The sequence below is a fragment of the Heterocephalus glaber genome, unplaced genomic scaffold (genome assembly GCF_053883595.1).
Source record: "Heterocephalus glaber isolate CG9 unplaced genomic scaffold, H.glaber_assembly_v1.0 deba00001497, whole genome shotgun sequence".
In the NCBI taxonomy this organism is placed as follows: Eukaryota; Metazoa; Chordata; class Mammalia; order Rodentia; family Bathyergidae; genus Heterocephalus; species Heterocephalus glaber.
Genome location: NW_028258320.1, coordinates 70,463,817 through 70,486,829, shown reverse-complemented (window position 1 = coordinate 70,486,829; position 23,013 = coordinate 70,463,817). Strand labels below are relative to the sequence as shown.

At 42.3% G+C, this 23,013-nt stretch overlaps 1 protein-coding gene across 2 annotated transcripts in view; it reads left to right on the top strand.

Moving 5' to 3' along the window:
- The window catches only part of Casp7 (caspase 7), a 52,855-nt gene that overhangs the window by 28,034 nt on the left and 1,808 nt on the right, over window positions 1-23,013 (top strand). The window contains exons 5-7 of one of the 2 annotated variants that reach the window (XM_087185289.1): window positions 1,136-1,311; window positions 1,646-1,775; window positions 4,892-5,117. In XM_087185289.1, coding sequence (XP_087041415.1) covers window positions 1,136-1,311; window positions 1,646-1,775; window positions 4,892-5,117 — 532 coding nt within the window. Of the gene's footprint in view, window positions 1-1,135; window positions 1,312-1,645; window positions 1,776-4,891; window positions 6,502-23,013 lie in introns of those variants that run through there. The other variant, XM_004838892.4, reaches the window with a different exon arrangement.

The window sequence follows — 23,013 nt, the reverse complement described above, 5'->3', positions numbered from 1 at the left end:
CCCAACGGATTGTCCCTTCTTGGGGCAACGTTATAACCGCACTCTTGAGTTTTCATTTTTTATCATGAAATAAAAATAATTAAAGCCTCCTTTATGGGGTCCTGTTGGGGTTAAATAAGATAATTTGCACAAAGAACCTGGGTATCAACAAATAGTAGGTGCTCATGAAATTCTAAATCTTCCTCCGCCTCCTCCATTGATCACACAGAAAAAGAAAGGCTGTGTTTGTTAGCTAAATAGTCAACCAGCTAGTTAGTTAGCATCATAGAACCTTAGATGAGTTGGAGCCAAGCCAAGGAGCAGTGGAGGCTGCGGATACTCTCGCAGTGTCCGGGTTGACAGCCAGTCTAGCATTTCTCTTGCCTTTCTTTTTCAAAAAATTTTTTACTGTGGTAAACTAGACACAGTATGAAAGTTACCACTTTAATTCTTCTTAAGTAATTGAGTTTACATTGCTGTGCAGACATCACCGCTGTCTGTCTCCAGAGACCTTTTCATCTTCCATCATTTCTATGAAACATGAACTCCCCTGTTTCCTCTTTCCCCGTGAACTTGACTGCTCAAAGCAGCCGTACCATATTTGTCCTTTTGTGACTGGCTTGTTTCACTTGGGAAAATGTATTATTTTCTTCAAAACTGTTTGCATGACGCTTAGTATGTGGCCCACTTTACAGATACTAACTCATTCAGTGGGTGCTACCGCCTCCACTTTACAGACAAGGAAACTGAGACACGGGACAGCCTGCTAGCAGTAGCGTGCCCAGCGTCACAGAGCTAGGGGACAGCGGGGCTCCACCCTCCTGCCCCCAGTGTACTGCCTTCCCACCGCTCCTGGACCATCCGGGTACTTGGGGTCACTCCTCGCGAGACTACCTCGTCCTGGTTTCAGAGCAAGTAAGAATGGCAGAACTCTCTTCTGCCTTGTCTTCACTGGGGCTCGTCCTCGTCCCCTTCGGAGGGTGATCCAAACAAAGCCCCGTCTTCCAGAGAAGCCCGGTCCCTGCCCCTCCTCGGGCCCTCCCGGCCCGTCTTGTCATGGTCGTCGGCACGGCCAAGGCTGCCTGCAGAGCGCTGCATCTACAGCCCCACAGGACCCGAGTTTGAATGTTCCTGTGTGCACGTTGCTTGCTTGCAGCTTCTGAGGAGGACCACACCAATTCAGCCTGCTTCGCCTGCATCTTGTTAAGCCATGGAGAGGAAAATTTAATTTATGGAAAAGATGGCAGTACACCAATAAAGGATTTGACAGCCCATTTTCGGGGCGATCGATGCAAAACCCTTTTAGAGAAACCCAAACTCTTCTTCATTCAGGTAATCACTTTTCAAAGCCAGGATAGTGGAAAATGGGAAAAGACCACAGAGTAACTTGGGCTGGCATCAACCTTGCAAATCTCCATTCTATTCCTATTGGGATATGCAAATTTGGGGTTGTTTTTCCCGTCTGTAAATGGTTGGCATTTGTGTTAACATTGTATCACATTGCAATGCAGTGCTTTGCTCTGATTAGTAGCTCGATTCACCATTCATTCACCAGACAATCACTGAGCTCCTAGTATGTGCCACACGCGTCCTGTGCCCCTGACGCACAGCAGAGAACAGCATTTCTGTTTCTGACTCCATGAGTGATCTTTGCTTTGACATTCAGGCTTGCCGAGGGACGGAGCTCGATGATGGGATCCAGGCTGACTCAGGCCCCATCGGTGACACCGATGTTAACCCACACTATAAGATCCCGGTGGAAGCTGACTTTCTCTTCGCTTATTCCACGGTTCCAGGTATCCAGCCCATTGCTAACCTTACCAGTCCATTTCAGCCATCCAGCTGCAGGCTTGCTGTTTGTCATATTTTCCTATGGCTGTAGTAGTTAATTACAATTTCAGTGTTCTAATCTGAAATGATTTAAAATTCACAACTCTTGGAGTGCCAGAATTACCTGCAAAAGTTTGGATTTTGGAGCATTTCAGATTTGGCATTTTCTTATTAAGGATGTTCAACCCTTAAAGTCTATACATGTGTTCCAGAATCTAAAAGCTCTAAAACCTGAAACACTTCTGCTCCCAAGCATTTTAGATAAGAGATACTCAACTTGTGCCTCACAGTTTATTAAATCATAATCATAAATGCATTATTTTGCAGTCTGAAGGTTAAAATACCAACATGAACTGACAGGGCTACCTTTTTCTGGAGGCTTAGAGGGTAATTCATTTCTTCCTTTTTATTCCAGTATGTTAGAACTTCCTGTATTCCTTGGCTTGCTGCCCTTGTCTCCATTTAAAACCATCAACCTCACTTCCCTCTGACTCTTCCTCTGTCGTCACATTCCGGTCTCTTTCTGGCCAGTGCCAGGAAAGGTCTCTGGTGATTCACCTGGGCCTGGCAGGATCATCCCCCGTCTCAGTTCTGTAACCTTAATCACACCTACAAAGTCCTTTGTGCACAAAAGGTAACATAGTACCAGGTTTCAGGTAGGGTGTGGGCATTTCAGGACCATTATTCTGCCTTCCATAGGGATATATTCACTTTTCTTTACAGAAAAGCAGAATTATCTCATTTGTTATTGCTATTATTAATAGTAATTGTAAAAAAACCCCATTTCTATAGTACTTTATAACTTGAGTGTTGGGGGGGGTCTTTTCCCTTATGTCATCATCCTTACAGTAATTGTGTGGGTAGTTAGGGAAGGCTTTATTGCTGCCCTGATTTTACAGATGGAAAAATAAATAAGCTTGAGTCAGACAGAGGTTTCAGTGCCTGACATCCGAGCTGTGGCTCAGACCAGGGTCCTTTACCCTGCTGCCTGTGCGCAGGAGCCAGGAATTGCCGTGTGAACGTGTCACCCGTTATTTACCAAGCACTGTCCTCGCCTAGGTCTGTTCAGTGAGAGTCCTTCCTTTGTTTTAGGCACAAGCCATCACTAAGTTAGAACTCTGCTAGCTGTGACAGCAGTTTTGGCAAGCGCTTCCTGGGAATAGGTCAGTGTGTTTGGAAAAAGCAGTTCTGGTAGGATCTGCAGGTGGCATTTGGCGAGAACAGTAACTGCACAAGTTTTAAGGATTGTATGAGATAGAAAGCAGTTTGGTCTTCCCGATCTTGTGAAACAGACCGATATTAACAAGCCCAGTGGTGGAGATACAGGTACCCTGAGCAAGGTCTGAAGGAACTCAGGAAAAATAAACTCTTCTAGGGAGGCAGATGACAGAGATTTTCCTAAAAAAGGAACTGCTGCCACTGAGTCTTGAAAATTCACCCACAGAGGCAGAGAAGGGCGGCTTGACAGCCAGTTCTGGCTCAAATAGCCCAATGTGTTTGGTAAAACTCAGGGCCCAACTGTAGAATGTTATGTATCGGTGCCCCAGCTGATAGAACAAGATACCACGGAGTGAGTGGCTTTACCGGCAGACATTTTTTCTCGTAGTTCTGGCAGCTGGGAAGCCCAAGATGAGGTACTGGCCGGTTTGGTTTCCTGTGAGGGCTCTTTCTGGCTTGTAACCAGCCGTCTTCTATGATGAGAGAAAGGCTGGAGGGGAGTGAGTGAGCACAAGCCTGAATGAATGCTCTGGTATCTCTTCTTGTAAGGACACTCATCCTTTGGATCAGAGTCCCACCCATGTGACCTTATTTCACCTTAATTACCTCCTTAAAGGCCCCGTCTCCAAGCAGTCACGTTGGATGCTGGGACTTCAAATGTGAATTTCAAGAGGGAGGCACAGTTCAGTCCATACCACAGCATGTGACGGGGTATGGCTCGGGTCAAACCTGAACAGGCAGGCAAAGGACCATATTGTGGTCCCTGTGTGCAATGCTAAGCAGCCTGAACTTCACCCTGATAAAGATAGGCAAAGAAACTCTTTTCAGTCACAGAGTCATAGGATGCCATTTGCCCTTTTGAATGGTCACCTTGCAGCCCTTTTAGGAGAATGGTCAGAGGGCACAGCCCAGGGAGATGATAGTGTCTGCCCAGCCTTACCAGGTCCCTGCACTGAATGAGGCAGTGTAATTGACTCCCCCTAAAGATGAATGCATTGTCATACTGTTACAGCATCAAGCTCGGGCCTCATGAGGGTAGTTGCCAGTGCTGTGGGCTGCAGGAAGGAATTCTCATTATACCTCCATTCCTCCCTCAGTTCCTGAACATCCCCCAGACCCATGAGCATCCTCTTTTTCCTGAGCTCTTCTTGCCCCTTCAAGAAGACTTTTTGACCAGGACCCAGGATAGCCCAAGAGCCATCTTTCCATCCCATAGACCATATGTGGTTCACGAGAGACACGTCCCTTCCCCTGACACTCCCAGCCCCCCCAGGCAGCAGGCTGTCCTGCCTCAGCCCTCAGTTACTCAGAACCTTTTGCCTCTACATTTCTTCTTTATTGCCGAACAGCAAGAACACGTCTCAGATTTTTCTGAGGTTCTTTACAAAGCTCTTTTCTAGGCTTGGGTTAGAAAGTAGCACTCATTCCAAAAGGATGCTGAGAAGCTGGAGAGTTGTGGAGTGGTCCTCCACCTTTCCTGTGGAAATCCCCCTGTGCAGATGTGTCTCACTTTCCTTTAGGTATCTCCTAGGTACTACAGGGGTGATTGCATCAAAAGAGATGCAGGAGAGTTCTCTAGCAGTACCCACCAGCCCTGGCCTTGAGTGATGTTGCATGTTACTGGATTTCCATGCTGGAATGTCCAGTGTACTTTTGAGCATCTTCATGAAGTTCTTTCCACCGGAGATGTTTGCTCTCAGAACACCACCATGATTCTCATTAGTGACTTTTATGCAGAGTAGGGGGAAATCATTTCTGAAAAGCAGGTGTGAAGGCCCCAGACACTGCAAGTTCCTTCTCATTGGTGTGGGGAGCAGCGACCAGAGTTAGCTCATCAGAGCTTCTTATTTCTTTCCCGTCAAAGGCTATTACTCTTGGAGGAACCCGGGAACAGGTTCCTGGTTTGTGCAGGCTCTCTGCTCCATCCTGGAGAAGCATGGCAAAGAGCTGGAGATCATGCAGATCCTCACCAGGGTGAACTACAGCGTGGCCAGGCACTTTGAGTCCCAGTGTGATGACCCGCGTTTCAACGAGAAGAAGCAGATCCCATGCGTGGTCTCCATGCTCACCAAAGAACTCTACTTCTGCAAGTAACTGTTCCTTCTAGCCCAGAAGCTAGGGGCCATTTGTGGATGAGTCAGATCATTATTACTATTTTGATGCTCTTGAAATATCCAGAAATGTTGTAAGATTTTAATTTCAGAAAACTGTATTGATTCAACAGGGAAGAAACATTCTGGTGCTGAATTATGGCCTCTGAATTTTCAGAGCCTTTTCTTTTTTACTATGTTATTCATTTGATGACTGTGTAATTTCCTCTTAAGGTTAATTTTTCTGTTTGTATTTCTTTCACTTTGTTAATTGCACTTAGTACCTGCAACAGAAATGACCTCAGGAGAAAACTCGTGGCTGTGTCCACTGTAACTGGTGATAACATTGGTGGAGTGGAGTCATATTGGCACTTGGCAAAACAAATCTTCACTCTTGACAAAAAACAGCTGAAGAGATAGTCATTGGCCTGTATTGTGTAGTTTGAGTGATTTTTCATTGGTTGAGGGCAGATTGTTATGCAAGCATTCCCAGGTAAGTGAGAGGAGGAAACAATCTAATGACTCTAACATATATCAGTGAGGATCCGGTCCAAAAACCAGAAATCATTGTAGGTGTTCCCATAGAGGGAATTTAATATAGGAAATTGAGTTCATTGAAGATTATTTTTTTTAAGCCAGACAGCAGAAGGCTGTTGGCACTCCTGGGACTGTGAGGACAATGGGAGAGGGTGTGGTCTCCTGAACCAGCAGCTGGGATCAGCCACCGAAACTGGGATGATGGTGGGGTCTCCCTGATGGGAGCTAGGACTACTGAGGGATTGTGCAAAATGGAGCCATGGTAAGGGCAAAGCCACTGCCTGTGGTGGTGACAATGTCAGAGCTGAGTCAGACATCGAGAAATACCCTGGCCTTGGGTTTCCTGTCCTCACGTCTTCAGCCGCCATCTTACCATTCCATCCCTGTCTGGCAGCTAGGGACCCTGGGAAATGTGGTTTCCTGTGATGCAGAACAGAGCAAGGGCTAGCGAGGCAGCAGAAGATCAAGGAGTGGATATAAGCCTGGCCCATCATGTGAACATATTACCTTGATGTTCAGCAATTCATCCATTCAATCATTTATTCATTAAGTTGTCAGATAATCTAACTATGTGCCAAAAGAGCCATTTCCACTTCATGTGCAAAATAATTTGTTATAGTGTTAAAATATACTTGGAACTTTTACAATTATTCCAAGTATTATTCTGAGTAAGTGTTTTTGTTGCCTCTAATTCTGTGAAGAAGTTTATAGCAAAGATTTTGGGCACTTTGTTTTCAAGATGGTAGTATCTTTTGAATTCTTCATATTTTAGTGTATTTTCCTTACCTAGTAACTGGTTAACAAATGTTCATATTTATCGATTAAAATGTGACTGCTTAATTCCTAACTGGTTCAGTTTGCTTTCCTGTTGGAGTTACTTATGGCATGGGGAAATGAGAAAAGAGGGACCCTACTACTAAGAGACAGAGGGAGGCAGGGGAGGGACAGGGGAAATAAAAAGAATTAAGACGTGTTATGTACAGGTACCAACTCCCTACAATGAATGTGATCATTTCACACTGCAAAAGAAACAAATTCAGCCTACTGACTTGACCTTAATACAAAATACAATACATAATTTCTTGTGAAGCTAGAACACAGTAAGTGCATAATCACTTGAGAAGCAGAGACCCTTCACAAGGGTTAATCACCTACAGCCAGTTGGGATGAGCTGCCCTTTATTAATTTGGCAAAAAAACAAATGATATAAAAGTATCTTCTTTCAAATAAGAAAACTGGTTGTAGGGCCAGTTTATCAGACTTGTCCCTGGTTTCCTGCCATTGAAAATACACCAAGTGTTCAAAATTTAAGTGGAGATCATGAATAAAGACCCAACAAGGCCGGGGATTTAGCTCAGTGGTGCCGCCACCTGCCTCACAAGCACAAGGTCCCGAGTTCGATCCCCAGTACCAAAAAAATTTTTAAAAAATAAAGAACCAACAGGCATCACCCTACTCTTCCCAGAATTCATAGGCTGATCTTTGAAAAGTAGGCTATCATCCGAAGGCCTGTAGCATAGAAATAAATGTGCTTAACTGTACTGCAATTTGAAGTAAAAACTGCAGCACTGTGATTTGGTTTGGAAGCTTCATTAAATGGAAAGAAATGATCTTAAATGTTCAAGTTAATTTGAGCAGTTATAGGTTATAAACAGTAAATATTACAGGTTGAGCATCTAGAATGCTCTGAAGTCCAAAAATTTGTACACTCAAAAATTTTCAGATTCTCTATTTTTGGGTTAGCAGAGGGACATTTGGATTAGGGATTTGGGGATTAGTAAAGTCTGTATGGAAGTTATTTCAAAATCTGAAAAACCCTGAAATCTAAAACATTTCTGGTTCTTGAGCATTTTGGATGAGAGTTAGTCTGTCTTACATCCCTTAGACAAGAAATGAAATACAAATTGCTGTTAAGAAAAGTATCTTACAGGTTAGGGTACAGGTCAGCGGTAGGGCACTTGCCTAGAATGTGTGAAGCCCTGGGTTCAGTCTCCCAGTATACACACACACACACACACACTAAAGAAAAGAAAGCATCTATCCGTATGGACTGCTATGGGCAGACAGTCTTGCTTATCCAGATCACAAATCCTGTTCCCAGTTGGCCACCTAATCAGTCACACCTCCAAGCTTATACTTTTTAGTCTTTTTATATTCTGACATCTGAAAACAATCCTGGTGAGCGTGCACCTTTCTGATTCTCATTGTTACCATGAGCCCAGGTTCCTTGTGCAGAAAGCTCAGACAGAGCACTGCCTTTGGCACAACAGGAGGACGATGTGGTCCACAGCGCCCATGGGTAACATGAGCTCAAAGCCAGATTTCTGTTTGTTTTTCTTCCAGGTGCCGCTAACCTATTGAAAGTGTTAGCTATTACTACACTCACAGTTCTATCCACAGCTTTTTATTCCTGAGCAAATTTCCACAAACCATCATAAATCTATTGTGTTTAAGAGTTCCCCAAAATAAATCTCAAAGTGTGGGATCCATTGTATGCACATGATTTAGTATCTCGGGGAAGTGAAATCCTATCTATGAGAAAGAAAATGACATCCACTGAAAGGTCGCAGACACTGACTGACAGAGCCTTTATTTTAGCTAGTCTTGCATTGCCTCACTTTATTTCCTGTTAGCAGCTGTTCTGGGGTCCAAGGATTGCCTTTTGACTTCCTTGGGGCACACCTCCCTCCAGCTTTCTGGCCCTTTTCCAGAGAACTTCTGGCCAGGAAAGAAGCTGTGATAGCCACCAATTTATAGCTGATTGATAACCAGCCGTGATACCAAAATCTGTGCATGTTCCAGTCCCTTCTATAAGTTGGCATAATATTTGCATGTGATGTATGCATATCCTCCTCCTGTACACTCTAACTCATCCCTAGATTAATTCTAGTATCTAATACAATATAAATGCTGTGTAAATATATTGTTTCGGGAATAACGTCAAGGAAAAAGTACATGTTCAGTACAGATACAATTTTTTTCAGGTATTTTCAATCCTTAGTTGGTTGAATCCACAAATACAGAATGCTTAGATAAGGAGGACTGAGTATAATAGGCCAGGGGGACAAATAGCAGTGCCCCAGTATCTCCAGGGATTTTCCTCCAGTCACTCCCGATGAGTACAGGAATCTGCATTTTAACCAGCTCCCCGGGTGACCCATACGCTCATTGCAATTTCAGACATTGTTCAGAGGGTGAGGACCACGTGTTTGAAGTATTTTTGTTGTTCCTCTACACTGAACTTGGAGCTGACGGCAAAATAAATAAATATATATATATATATTACATTTTGAAATTTTCATGGAATTGTTTTCAAGCACCTCAACCCACAGAAGACCCTCTGATACTCTGTCTTAGTCTGCTTTCTCTTACTGCAGTGGAATACCATACACTGGGTGATTTATAACGAATACTGTAGAGGTTTATTTAACTCAGCTCTGGAGGCTGGAAAGTCAAAGGGCCTAGAGCCACCGTCTTGCTGCCCCATAACCTGGTGAAGGCCACCGCATGCTGAGACATAGCAAGCAACTAGTTTGGGTCTTCCTTTTTCTTTTTTTATAAAGCCACTGTTTTCACCATGGGAACCTCACCCTCAGGACCTCATCTAATCCTAATGACCTCCCAAAGACCCCACCCCCAGACACCATTAATATATGAATTTGGGAGGGCCAGGGATGTAGCTCAGTGGCATCGTGACTGCCTGGCAAGCTCAAGGTCCTGAGTTCGATCCCCGGTACCAGGAAAAACATGAATTTGGAGATTAAGTTTCCAACATTTCAGGATGAGGGGATACGTTTAAGCCTTCACATATCCCTCAGGCACATGGTATGCTTTTCACTTTCTATGCCTATCTCCATCTTAAGCCTTTGCTAAATGGAATACTAGGATTGTTTATGTGTGCCATATTACCTGAATGTGAATTGTGGACCTTAAAATGTCTTCCTAAATGTAAGGCAGCCATTCCTTAGGTGTTTCCATTGGCAGCAGAAGCTGTTATGCACAAAAGCCTCAGAGCTGGACTCTTCTCACCTGTTCTTGGAGCCCCAGGGAGCATTATCATCTCTCCTTGCTAGTGGGTTCTCAGGCCACTGATCACCTTTTTGATAAACCTCAAGGCTTTGCTTTGCATCAGATGGCAAATAATTCTTTTGGATTTATAAATCATTAACAAAACACACCTGGACATATTTGGAAAGCCCCAGCCACCACCACAGGGGGAAACTCCATTAGCTTATAGGGACAGCTCTCTAAAAGTACATGACCAATGTGTAAAAACTCAACAGCCAGATATGATGAGTTGTCTTTGGCATGAGTTTTGGTTTATAGGGCACTATGAGTATTTATGGCACTGCGGTTTTCTACAATTGTGCTTTAAGCATTTAATGCCAAACTATGTCAAAGCATTTAAATGTGAAAGGAGGATGTGGTAACCTTAGACAAGCTCTGGCCAGTGGCAGCCCAAAGGGGGATTATGAAGTAGAACGGACACAAGCAGCACACTGTGGTGCCGCTGCCTCCCATCACTCCCAGATGGACTCTCTTACTGCAGGAAGACAAGACCAGGGCTCCCTATGATTGTATAATTATCCCATTATGATTAATAATAGAAATAAATGGTACAATAAGTATAATGCACTTGAATCATCCCCAAACCACCCCCCAGGCCAGTCTGTGGAGAAATTGTCTTCCCTAAAACCAGTTTCTTGGTGCCAAAAAGGCTGGGCACCTGTGATTTAAGGTTTGGTCTACCTCAATCAATAGAGGAGCAAACTCTTCAACAGAGGTGCTTTTAATCATTCATGTTTAAACGTTAGCCTCTGAGTTTGAGCCAAGTGCTTACTCCAGCTCTGCTGTTTGACCATTTTATACCCACGTAACCTTAGGCCATCCTTCAGTTTCCTCATCTGCACAGGAGGAAAGTAGTGTGAGGATTAAATGAGATAATGCCTGTTAAGTACTTCATGCAGTACCTGCACAGGGTGATCAGTAAAAAGCAGATGGCAAAGATGATGATGTGATGACACTGGCAGTGGTGACCATGTTGTGAGTCACGGTGAGGCAAGAATGGAAGATGCTCCCTGGCCCCTCCACGTGCTTTCTCCCTCAAGTCTCTGCCTTAATTACATCTTCTCGTCTGTACTTTCAAATTGAGATTTCCTCAAAGTGCAGCATTACACCAAAGATCAATGTGTGCAGTGAACATTAAATGAATCCTAAGTGCCAGACATCATGTTAGGGATGAATTTAAAAATGACCCAGAAATGATGCTTGCCTCAGAAGAGGAAAAAAAAAATCACTCCAGTAAACCAGTTAAACAGAGTAGCTGAGATGATCTCTAGAATACAGATAAGGGTTGTTCTGCCTGGGGATCCAAAGGATGCCAGAGGTAATGCTGGAGGGAAGACAATGGCAAGGAAGTCAGGGCTGGCAGGTAAAAGATGCTTCCTTTACTGTAGTGATTTTCTAGCTCAGGTGCCTGAGAGTCCCTGGAGATCTGTTTATGAGGCAGATTCCTATGTCTTGGTGCATCCATCCATCCCCATTGCAGTTCAGTAGGTCTCGGGTAGAGACCAGAAGTCTGCATGCTTAACCACCGGTCTGGAGATTCAGGTTGGGGGCCATACAACAATGTGCTTTATACACATACCAAAATGCTCCCTTGCAGGTCTGCAGAAATGACAGCAAAGCCGAAGTTAAACAGCTAGAAAGATCACCAAAGGGTCGGCGGAGCATTGGCTGTTTACAGACTTGGCCAGCCATCCTGTTCTCACATCAAGTGGCAAAGGACTCTGGGCCATAAATGTGCTCAGAACTGGAGCACTCTTGCCTAGGAATTTCCAGCATCTGCACACAACTGCAAGCCCAAGACAACTTATTGAGGAGGACTGTGAAGTCCAAGAAAGGAGTGAACTAACAGCCTTCCATAGATGGGCCCAGTGCACTGGCTTCTGCAGCTGGTGCTAGCAAGCCCACCCCCTCCCCTTCCATCAAATAAACCACTTAGGTAGTCATTTCTAGACAAGATGAGCCACTCATCCCCACGAAGCAAAATGTTCCCTTTAACATTCCTGATATTTTAAAGGAATTTTTTAACAACACCTTTCATAATTAACAAGATTAATGTTAAATAGTGAAGGGAACAAAGAGTTCTCAAGTGAATATTTTTATATTAGGGTATAGAACCGACTCACAGAAGCTCACAAAAACCAGCTTTTGCAAATTATCTTTTCTGAAGCTTCCAGCTGCGTTAAGTACTGACAGTTTATAAGCACTGAGATGAAAGACAAATTCCTTTTCTTTTGTGTTGCTAATTACAATTTTGCTTGGCGTTATGAAGGCTGCTTTCCTGTTGAGACATTTGCCAGTATACACTATTTGCACAAATATTTACAGAATGTTAAAGCACAAGGAGCAGCTTTTACCAAAAAAGATAGGGGGCACTTAGAAAAAGCCTCTTTGATATGTAGTATTTGTGACCCATTGCCCAGATTCAGCATCAAGTATTTGCCCTTTAGCTTCAGCAAATGTGTTTAAATAACATTGTCACTGGGGTGATTTAGAGTTTATTGTGCTGGCAATGAGTGCTGACATCTTTCTTCAAAAGCCCTGTGGTGACACTTCTTTTCAGGGTTATAGACAAGGTTCCCCAGAATATGCACCTGTCTGATGGATTGCTGTATTGTCAACACCTCTAATCTCCTAAGCCACCCACTTGGAAGGGAAAAGGTTTATTCAATGGTTGTTCCAAATCCAAGGAGCTACAGAAAGGCAAACTGAGCAAGCTGCAAAACTTGATTAGTAAAGCCAAGAGACTTTTAGTGCAATTTTCTTGTTTTCCTAGCATGCTACATAAGAAAAAAGGCTCTGGTGTCAGACAGCCCCAAGTTCTACCCCCAACTTTGACACTTCCAAGTTTTACAGCCCTAAGAAACTGCTTAACCTTTCCTGAATTCTGGGGTTCTTTTTCTATCTTAAAGAAGAAATAGCCCTAGGTAGGTAGCTAGGAAATGCTACCTACAGTGCCCACTTCGACAGCACCTATACTAAAATTAGAAATTGTACCTACCTCCAAGGGTCTTATAAAGAATGAATGAAACAGTGAGCACAAAATGTGTAGTTACAATGCCTGGCACCAGGAAAGTACTCAATAAATGCTGGATTTTTGAAAATCAGCCTGACTGTATGAAAAATTTGGCCACAGAAAGAAGATTCGGAAGGGAGACAAAGAAAGAGCTGTGAATGAATTCTAGAAGGCTCTTTCTAAGGATAGTGACATGCCCATGCAGAGGAGAAAAAGGGTGTGGACCCAGATCTGAAATTGTCTAATCCCGGGAGATTATAGGAAAACAAGAGGATGACATAAACCACTCACCTAAGCTGCAGCGGAGGCATGGGCACTGGAGTACAGAGTAGGCAGATAAAGTATACAGTTGCCCGGTGTCAAAGTGGTCAAAATCAAATTGAGTCAATTGTGTTTTGACATAACAAACCCTAACAACAAATAAATAAAGCTAGGATGTCACAAAATAGGGAATCATAAGCATGTATGCCTGGTAAGAATTATCACTAGACTGTCAGAAGTACAACTTTGCACAGTGCCACCACAACCCCACACACGCACACACACACTTCTGTGAGGACATCTGCCCAGCAACTGCCTGTCCAGCTGCCTGATGCCATCCCTGCTAATTGTTTTAAAAATATTTATACAACCCTTACCATTTCACCTTTAAAACCTCTTGTCTCCCTTTGCTTCTCTGAATACTCACATAGTTTATGAAGTCATGCATATTCCCATAGCAATCTTAATTCCCAAATTACTTCATTATCTTTGGAGATGCTCTGCTTGTTTTTTTGGGTGACACCAGTTAAGTTTGAATGTCAGAAAAAACAATTTTTTGAGTGTAAGTCTATCCCAAAGATTGCACCTATACCAAGAAATTACTAGATTTCAATTTAATCGGACCTTCTATTTTGGTGGGGTTATTTTTTATTGTTTATTTGTTCAGTTAAATCTGGCAGCCCTCGAGCTAACTGTAGACCACTGCTCTAACACCACTGCCTCTCACCGCTGAAGGCCCACGCCACAAGGATGCTGGGAGGAACCAGAGAAATAGCTTTGCAAACCGCTCAGAACTATAAAACCAAGTAAGGAAACATTTCCTTTAGTGAGTGTGCCATGAAAACTCTGAATCATCATGCAAAACTCAAATCCCTATAAATTTAAGGAGATATATGAATATTTCAAGGCAGGCTTCTAACGACCTTAGTGAGAGGGATTAGGTGGGATACTTCTTACCTAGAATCACCTGGGGAGCTTTTCCAGAGCCAATGCCTAGGCAGCACCACAGTGCAACCAAGTATTGTTCAACCTCACCAGCTGAGTTCAATTTGTAGCCACCCTGAAAAACCAGAGGGTGAATACACGGAAAAGGGTGAATTGAACAGTTGAAAAACTTTGGAGCCTCAGGAGGATTCTAGGAGATCGCTATACACTTCATTGAGATTGGTTAAAAGAGGGAGATGAGAAAAGAAAAATAAACAAAAAAAAAGAAATATAAGGAAAGAGGGAATTTTGATAAGTTAATTCATCAAAGGGGCTTCTTTAAAATTTACCTTTTAAAACATTTTAAAATAACATAAGAAATTAAGGGCAAAAATAAATCATGGCCATTTTAAAACTGGGGGATTTGGATATGAGCTAGAAATGGTTAGGTTAAGAATACCAGATGAGAATTTGCTATAATTAATCAGCCAACACCTAACAACCACATACTTGATGGAAACAATGGTCCTTCTTCTTTGAAAGCACAAAAAGATTTATTTGGGATTGAAAAGGGCTGTGTTGGAGGATTTGTACTTTCACTGAAATCACAGTTGGTTCTCAATTTTTCTTCTAGCTTGACAGGACTTGTGGGAGCTGAAGACCAATTTCTCTTTCAGGCACAGAGATGTAGAAGATGTGGGTGGTTACATAAAAATGCACTGTATGTTCTCAGGAAACCACAGCTCTGTGGGAAGTCCCCACTGTCCTTAACTATCCATGATACCTCAAAGGAAAAACCATATCTAAAAAGATCATACATACCTTTTCAATCAACAAATATTTAGTGAACTATGTGCCAAGCACTCTGGCACTGGGGATAGAGCAGGTAACAATATAGTCTTAGTCCTCCTAGAATTTATATTTTAATCAAGAAGGCAGATGGTTAAGGTAATTTCATGTTAACTATTGGAGAAGTGTTGGAAAGAAAGGTGAATTCGCATCTAGAGTTCCTAAACAGCAAAGTGAGAGAGAGATAGTCAGAATGCTTGACCGGATTAACACCTGAGTGGAAACCTGAGTGGAGTGAGGGAGCCTGTACGGATATGTGCAGGAGAAGGGTTCCAGGCAAAGCCAACAGCAAATGCAAAGGTCCTGCAACAGCTACCACCTGGGCCTGTATGAGAAATACTGAGAAAACCAGTGCTATAGACTAGGGTCCTGGAAACAAGGGTGAAAAGCAGGTAGGACCAGATCAAGCAGTGGTTTTCAATCAGGGTGAGCACATTGGATTTTACTCAGAAGAAATCGGAAACCATTGGAGGGGTTTGAGCAAGAGAGTGATGGATTTGCTGTAATATTGTAAAAGGTACTCTGGAGACTGTATTAAAGGGAGAAAGAGTGAAAGTCGGAACCAAGTGGGAGGTTGTCGTGGTAACAACCTAGGGGCGAGGTGGATAGGTTGGTGAGGACCTCAATGTTCCACTGGGAGGTGGGAATCAGATTTGGGATCTCCATTATTTTCTTCTTGGTTGACAACTTTATTGAAGTATGATTGACATTTTAAAAGCTTACATGTTTAATACATACAACTCAATGAGTTTTGGGTTAAGTATAGACCCATAAAACCATCACCACCTTCAAGATTTGGGCTTATCTTGGAGGTAGAGGCAGCAGGATTTGCAGACAGAAAGGTTAGAAATGCAGGATGACTCACACAGGTTGATGGCCCACACAGATGGATGAAATGGTGCTGTTTCCTGAGATTGGAAAGAGGTTTAGTAAGTGAGGTAAAAATAGTGAAAATTGAGGTTTCTGCTTTATGCATGTTGTTTGCCATACGAGGTATTTTCTACTGATCTATTTAATATTCACGCTACTATATTAGTTTCCAATTTCTGATGTGGCAAATTACCACAAATGTAGAGGCTTAGAACAATACAAATTTGCTCTCTCTGAGTTAGGGGTGTCAGTTGTTAAAAACCAAGGTGTCTCCAAGACTGGTTCCTTCTGTGGGGTCTGGAGAAGAATCTATTTCTCTCCCTTTTCCATTTCTAGGGGCCGCCTATGTGCCCTGGCTCCTGTCCCCTCCCTCCTTCTTCAGACCCAGCAGAATCACATCTTCTTCCTCCTCTGACCTCCCACCTCTTCCCTGTAAGAACCCTGTGACTCCACCACGTCATCTCAGATAAGCCAGATTCCTCTTCCCACCTCAATATCCTTAACCTATATCTGCAAAGCCGCTTTTACCATTTAAGAGTTAGGACACACGAGTTCTACATATTAGGACATAGACCTTTTGGTCTATAGGGAACATTATTGAGCCTACTGTATGTCCCTGTTTCCTTATCTGCCTTCGAAACAGTCAAGTGTCCAACTGAAAATTGCATTTTGCAGCCACACTTGCCGGCGATGGTGATAAGGTCGCTGCTGTCCCTGTCCCCTTGAGCTGATCTTCCTAGTCACTGGCTTAATTTCAACTGCCAGCACTCATTTGTTGATGCCAGAGGGATTCCTCTGGGCTCCAAAGTACACTTTGCTTCATGTAAGACAGGAAGTAACTGCCAATAAATTACCATCCTCTCATGACTGGAAAGAGGTGGTATATAAATACCCCAGTTCCCTTTCCTCTGGGTCCACTAACTCCAAGGCAGATGATTCACACCAGATTCAGAGTTTCCCAGTGAGATTCAACTGTTTTCCTTTTTTTTTTTTCCTTAAGTCCTTTTATTGGTACATTTTAGGTATACAATGCATTTACATTTGTCATTGGGTGCTTGTACCTGTACCTGATGTATCTTGCTTCTTATTTTTTCCCACTACCTGTGCGCCCTTCACCCCTCCACCCTTCCCTATTTACATAGACTTCATTTCCATTTTTTTTTTTCTTTTCTCATAATTTTTCCTTTCCCTTCTTTCCTTTCCCCTTCCCCTCCCATCACCCCTACCCCTTTGGACTTTTCTTCCTATTTCAAATTATCAATTATTCATTTTAGTCATTTTAACCTTTATTTACACTTTCAGTTTCTCATACTAGAGAAACTATTCGGTATTTACACATGTGTGTCCTATTTATTTCACTTAAGAGTATGGCCTCCATATGCATCCATTTGGCTATTAATGACTCTAGTTTTTTGTTCTTTATGGCTGAGTACTACTCCATTTTATTAAAAAAAACCACATCTTCTTTATCCAGTTTCCAGTTGATGGGCATTTGAGCTGTTTCCAAGCTTTAGCTATTGCAAACTGTGCCACTATAAACATGGGTGCACATATATTGCTATGGTATGATTCTTTTAATTCTTTTGGGAAGATACCCAGCAGAGGAATAGCTGGGTCAAATGGGACCTCTAGTCCTAGTTCTTTGAGGTATCTCCATAATGATTTCCACAGTGGTTGCACCAGTCTGCACTCCCACTAGCAATGGAGAAGGGTTCCTTTCTCCCCATACCCCCACCAGCATTTGTTATTGGTTGATTTCTTGTTAGCAGCCATTGTTTCTGGGGTGAGGTGGAATCTCAGTGTTGTTTTCATTTGCATCTCTCGAATGACCAGTGATGTTGAACATTTTTTCATATGTTTATTTTCTGCTTTTACTTCTTTGTCTGAAAAGTGTCTGTTGGTTTCAGATGCCCATTTTTGAATTAGGTCTTTGAATTTGGGGGGTCTGATTTTTTCAGTTCTTTATATATTCTAGATAGTAGTCCTTTGTCTAAGGTACAGCTGCTAAACTTTTTTTCCCACATTGTAGGTTGTCTCTTAGCTCTGTTGGTGGTTTCTTTTGCAGTGCAGAAGCTTTTTAATAAGATGAGATCCCAGTTGTTGATTCTTTGTGCTAATTCCCATGCTACTAGGTTTTGGAGATTCAACTATTTTCCTAGTGATAGCTTACCTGATGTCAAATCTTTCAGCAGCTGGCTTCAGATTCTTGGTTGTAAAAGAGGCAAATAAGATCTGTTCTGCCCCCTAACATGGCTTTTGTGTGAGAAAAGACCCTGTGCAAATAAATGCTTTGTAAGTGTTAAGATGTAGACTCAATCAAGGTGTTCAGTCACTCTCTTGAGAAGTGGGGTTCAGTAGTAAATTGTAGATGTAATGCTCTTCATTTACTGGACAAACCCTTATAAAATGTTATTAAATGCCAAACTCTTTACAAATATCAGCTCATTCAGTCTTCATGACAAATCTATCAAGTAATATCAAGTAATAGCATTATGCCTATTTTTAAAATGAGCAAATTGAAGCATTGAGACACTAAGTGATTTCTCTAAGGTCACAGAGCATAGCAACGCATCCAGGAAGTTTGACTCCATGCTAGTAAACAGTGGGACAGATTGAGTTACTTTCCTTTTTAAAGTTTTCTCTGAAGCCCACTTTGCTATATGTATGACCAGCTAGAAGTACTAATAAATCCATGTTCACCTGATAAACAAAAAATGTAATAGAAAATGAAATGAATTAAGTAATCATGAGAATTTCAATTCCTCAAAGTGAGAAAGTCCAGAGGAAAAATGGAATTTAACCACAGTCTTGTTCAAAGTTGGCCAAATCATCAAGACTGCTTTCTGTAGCTGATTTTTTTCAGCCTTGCCCTTCCTAGTATCATCTTAGTGGTCAGACTTGACTCCTTCATGGAAAGAAAGTACTTTCCTATCCACACACTGCACTGCCCAAGGAAAGCGAGGAGGCTTTTGATCCCAGGCACAAATCCTGAGATTCCCTCTGCCTCTGAACCGATGGCTGTGGCCAACCCTTATCCATTATCCAAGAGTCACAAGGGTTCCAGGAGCAGCTAGGAAATAGAAAGGTGAGCAGAGGTGGTTGTTGTCCACACTAGCCCAAAAGTCCAGCAGAAATTCCACAACCTCCCTAACATTCCTGGATCTCTTCTTCCTCCCTCTTTGGAAGAGCAATCCTCTGAATTCCAAACATTGCTAGACCAGCCTTAAGATTCCCCAGGTGACACCCTTCTGGGTCTTCTCTAACTACTTTCCGCAGCTGCCTTCCACTGTCCTCCACTCTCCTCTGCCCTGACAGTCCTCAGCAGATAGATGGACTCTTTCTCTTATTAATTAAACCACTCCAGTCAGACTTCCCCCTCCATAGCCCTCCATAGAACAGTTCTTGCTGAAGCCACGATGACTTTCATCTTGCCAAATGCATCAGTAACTTCTTGGTTCTCATCTCATCCTTTAGCCACTAGACATGGGTGATCCCACCCTCCTCCCCAAATACTTGCTTATTTTGCTGATGTTACACACTCCTGGCTCTTCCCATAGTCTTCTGACTGCTCCTTTTTAATCTCCTTTGCTAGTTTCTCCCCATCCTTTCCCATCACCACACACCCCCACTGTCTTCATGCTGGCCATGGTTTTGACAGTGGCCATGGATCCTTCTTACAGCCACTGGTGCAACAGTATGGGACTTGTCCCATGGGTACAGCTCTGATCAGAATCTGGACACATTTCTCTCTTCATCCCAATGAGTCCCACGGTGGTAAAGGCTCCTCAATATAGATAGACCCCTAAAAACCCTTACCCCATAACCAGGGCCAACCAGGCTGGCAATATTAAGATTCAGAACAAGAAATAAAAAGGGAAGAAAAAAGAGGAAGCCCCACCCTTCCTTCCCTGGCCCCAGGGGGGGTCTTGTTGGTTCATCTGAAATCTTTGGGACATCCTCTATCACCTATACCCATTCCCTAATCTTTAAGTGGACCCAAGTGTGCTTTTGAAACAGAGAATTCTGACTTCAGTCCTCTGTGCATCTAAGAGCCCTTTTGTATCTATGACTGCCTTTGTTTTTACAAATGAATCTAAGTACAGAAATAAACACCTTTGTGTATAGATATGGGGGAAGGTAGGCAGACATGGTTACCTTTATTCTATTTCTCCTGTTTCAAAAACCTTTACAGGCAAGAACCCAGTTTGATTCCTGATTAGGGAACAACAATGACCAAACCTTTAGGAAATTTTAGAAAGACTTTGTTCCATAAACTGATAAACTGGATATCCATGTGGATGACCAGACACTTTAGTCTCTCAGTTCCTTTAGCATTCTCATGGCCAGTGATTTTCTTCTACGCTGCAGAGCACAGTCACACACTCCCTGCAATTCCTCTACTTTTGTGGGTGAGAGTAGGGATTAAACTCAGCCCCTTGCACCCACTCTGCCACTGAGCTACACCCTGAGGCCTTGATCTACTTTTAAGATCACCCAATCAAACATTCTCTCCAAACACCAGGCAGCTTGTATCAACAGTCTTTGACGTCACCAGGTCTCCACACCAGGAGCTCTTTCCTGTTTCTTTTATTTCTTTAACTCTCTGTCTTTCCCTCCTTATGCTCCTTTGATTCCACAGATTATCATTTTGATCAGTCTGCAATTATACTAAACTCCTTTGCTCCTTCATTCTTTTGTGGCATCTTCCTAGCCCAGAAGGAACCTCAACATCTGGATCCCCCAGGTCTGCTCCTGAACAGCAGAATGTTCCAGAGAAAAATCACAGGTCAGGCAGATAGAAACTTTGCCACCCTTACTTACCTCAGTGGGCCAGCAATGCTGTTTCCAGCATTGAGAAATACTGCAGAGTAAGGACATATGTAAGGGAGGGACTCAGGATTCTGAAACATAATCATTGTACACAAGCAGAAGAGCAAGCAAATGAGGCTGGAAAACTAGATCAGTGCAGAAGAGAACTGGATGAGAATAACTTAGAAGCAAAGAGAGTGAGAATTTCAACAAGGTGTATCTAACTGCCATTGCCTCTTTGGAGAAAAGTTGTTTGTATCAGGTCAACACATGGGTCACCAGCCAGGTGGTGGAGGCACAGTACCAGACTGAGGGGCTCAGCCAGATCTCATTGGTTGTTTTCCTCAGGCAAAGCCAAGCCTAGCTCATCTTCTTTTGCAAGGGCTTGAGAAAATACCAGTTTCATCTTGACAGGTGACTGAACACTGAGCACAACAAACATGGAAAGAATGAGGAAGGGTCAAGAATCTTGAGATCTTGAAGAGGCTGAAGAACAGGCTTGGGGGCAATGAGATAGAAAGGGTAGAATGAAGGGAAGTTGCCGTTGGAGCGTGGGATTCCAAGATTAAAGCTATCAAAGATTGTGCAGGGTTGGGAAATCACAAGGCCCCAAGTGTGACCACAAGTGAGGACTGGACAGTGAAGTGTAAGGGATTCCCACTGGGGTCCTACAGTTAATTGTCTCTGGGTCTCCCAGTCCCAGTTTTGAACTCTTGCAGGACACTCATCTTTTTGTTTATCTATGTGTCCATAAAACAGCACCAGGCATATAGCAGGCACACAATAAATAAATAGAAGGTGTAAGTATGTAAGCTAACCACTAGGGATTCAATGGTTAGCAGAAACAGACATAGTATTAATCTTAATGAAGTATACAGTTTTGTGGAGAAAGAAAAGACATTAATGAAATAATCAGACAAGTGTATAGAGAATTACAAATGGCAAAATGTGCTTCCAAGTTAACACAGCACAATGTAATGTATCCTAAGAGAATCTGAGGCCTTGTCTGAGGGAGAAAAGAGATCACTGAGAAGTGATGCTCAAGACAGAACAGTGGGACTTATCAATCTAACTCGGGAACTGCTTCACTTCTGACATATTGCATGATATATAATGAATAAATTATAAACTACTATAATTACCTTTTTTTCTACTTGCAATTAAAAGTAACACTAACTATATAGCAGTTTCTAAATACAGTGATAGAAGAGAATTATATAAAATCATATAAATGCTTTATATTATCAGTTTCTTTCCCTTTACAAATGTAAGATGATCCATACTATCACCAACTAAACAAGGGCTAGGAAATGGATTTTGGACTAGTGTTTTGACACAGTCTAGTAATTATTGTGCATGCACGTGTGTGTGTGTGTGTGTGTGTGTGTGTGTGTACAGCTTTCTCCTTGCTTCTTTTGAATTCTTTGTTCTAGAGAAGAGGTACAGCAAGGCTACCCTGAAGTGGTTTGATTGATGTCATTCCTTCACTGGTGGCATCAACAAGGGCACAGTCACTATCCACATGGACAACGACATAAAACATGCCACAGGACAGCCTACAAATGGAGAGTCATTGGTTTGGGTTCAAATCTGTGCTGAATGGATTTTAGAGTTCTTCAAGAAAGGGACAGAAATGAGGTCATGAGGCCCAGCGGTCTAGCAACCTATAAATGGTCACAAAGTCAGTGGAAGATCACACTTCAAGCCCAAGGAAACTGGTCCTAGTCCAGAACGCACGGCCTAGGGAACAAGAAGCACATGCCAGCTTTGGAGTAAAGATGGACCAGGGTTTGATTTCAGTCTCACATACAGACTGCATGACCTTTAGCCAACAACCTCATCTCTCTAAAGTTTAGTTTCCTCCTTTTGACATTAAGGAATAATAATACTTATCCTACAAACATGTTGGGATAAATGAGATATTCCAGATAAAGTAAAAAATTTCTCATAAATAAATATTAGATATTTCCATGTATAAACTTTTCAGGTCTGTTTTTGTTAAGAGGAAGCAAAAAACTAAGAAATAATTTCATAATAGAAAGCGTAATTAAGGAGAGACGAACCAGAAGTAGAAAGAATTAAGATGTGTTATATACATGTATCAACTCCCACAATGAATATAATCATTATGTACTACAAATGTATTAATAAAAATTAAAAAGGAAAAACATAATTAGCAAAGTCATGGATTAATGGATGTGATATTTCAAATGAATAGATTGTCAAAGACAATTAGTAAAGGAAAACTGTGCTTGCATTTTATAGTTATGTTTACATTTCCTAAGCTTGGTATTTGATGTCTGAGCCAGTTTTGTTTGCCTTCTAGTTTTTCTTTACAGGTTGCATTTATACTATACAAATAGCTTTCCTCGGCCCCCATAGGATATATTAAGCTTCTTCTTCAAAGAGTTGTATAGTATTACTACTAGAAAATAAGATAAAAAAGCTTGAAATAGGGTGGGAGAGATGGAAAGAGGGAAAATTCATCTGTCTACCTATTTTATGGGTATCTTTTCCAAAGAAACAAAAGTTATAAAGTAATTTTCCTTCTTCTTTTTGGTTAGG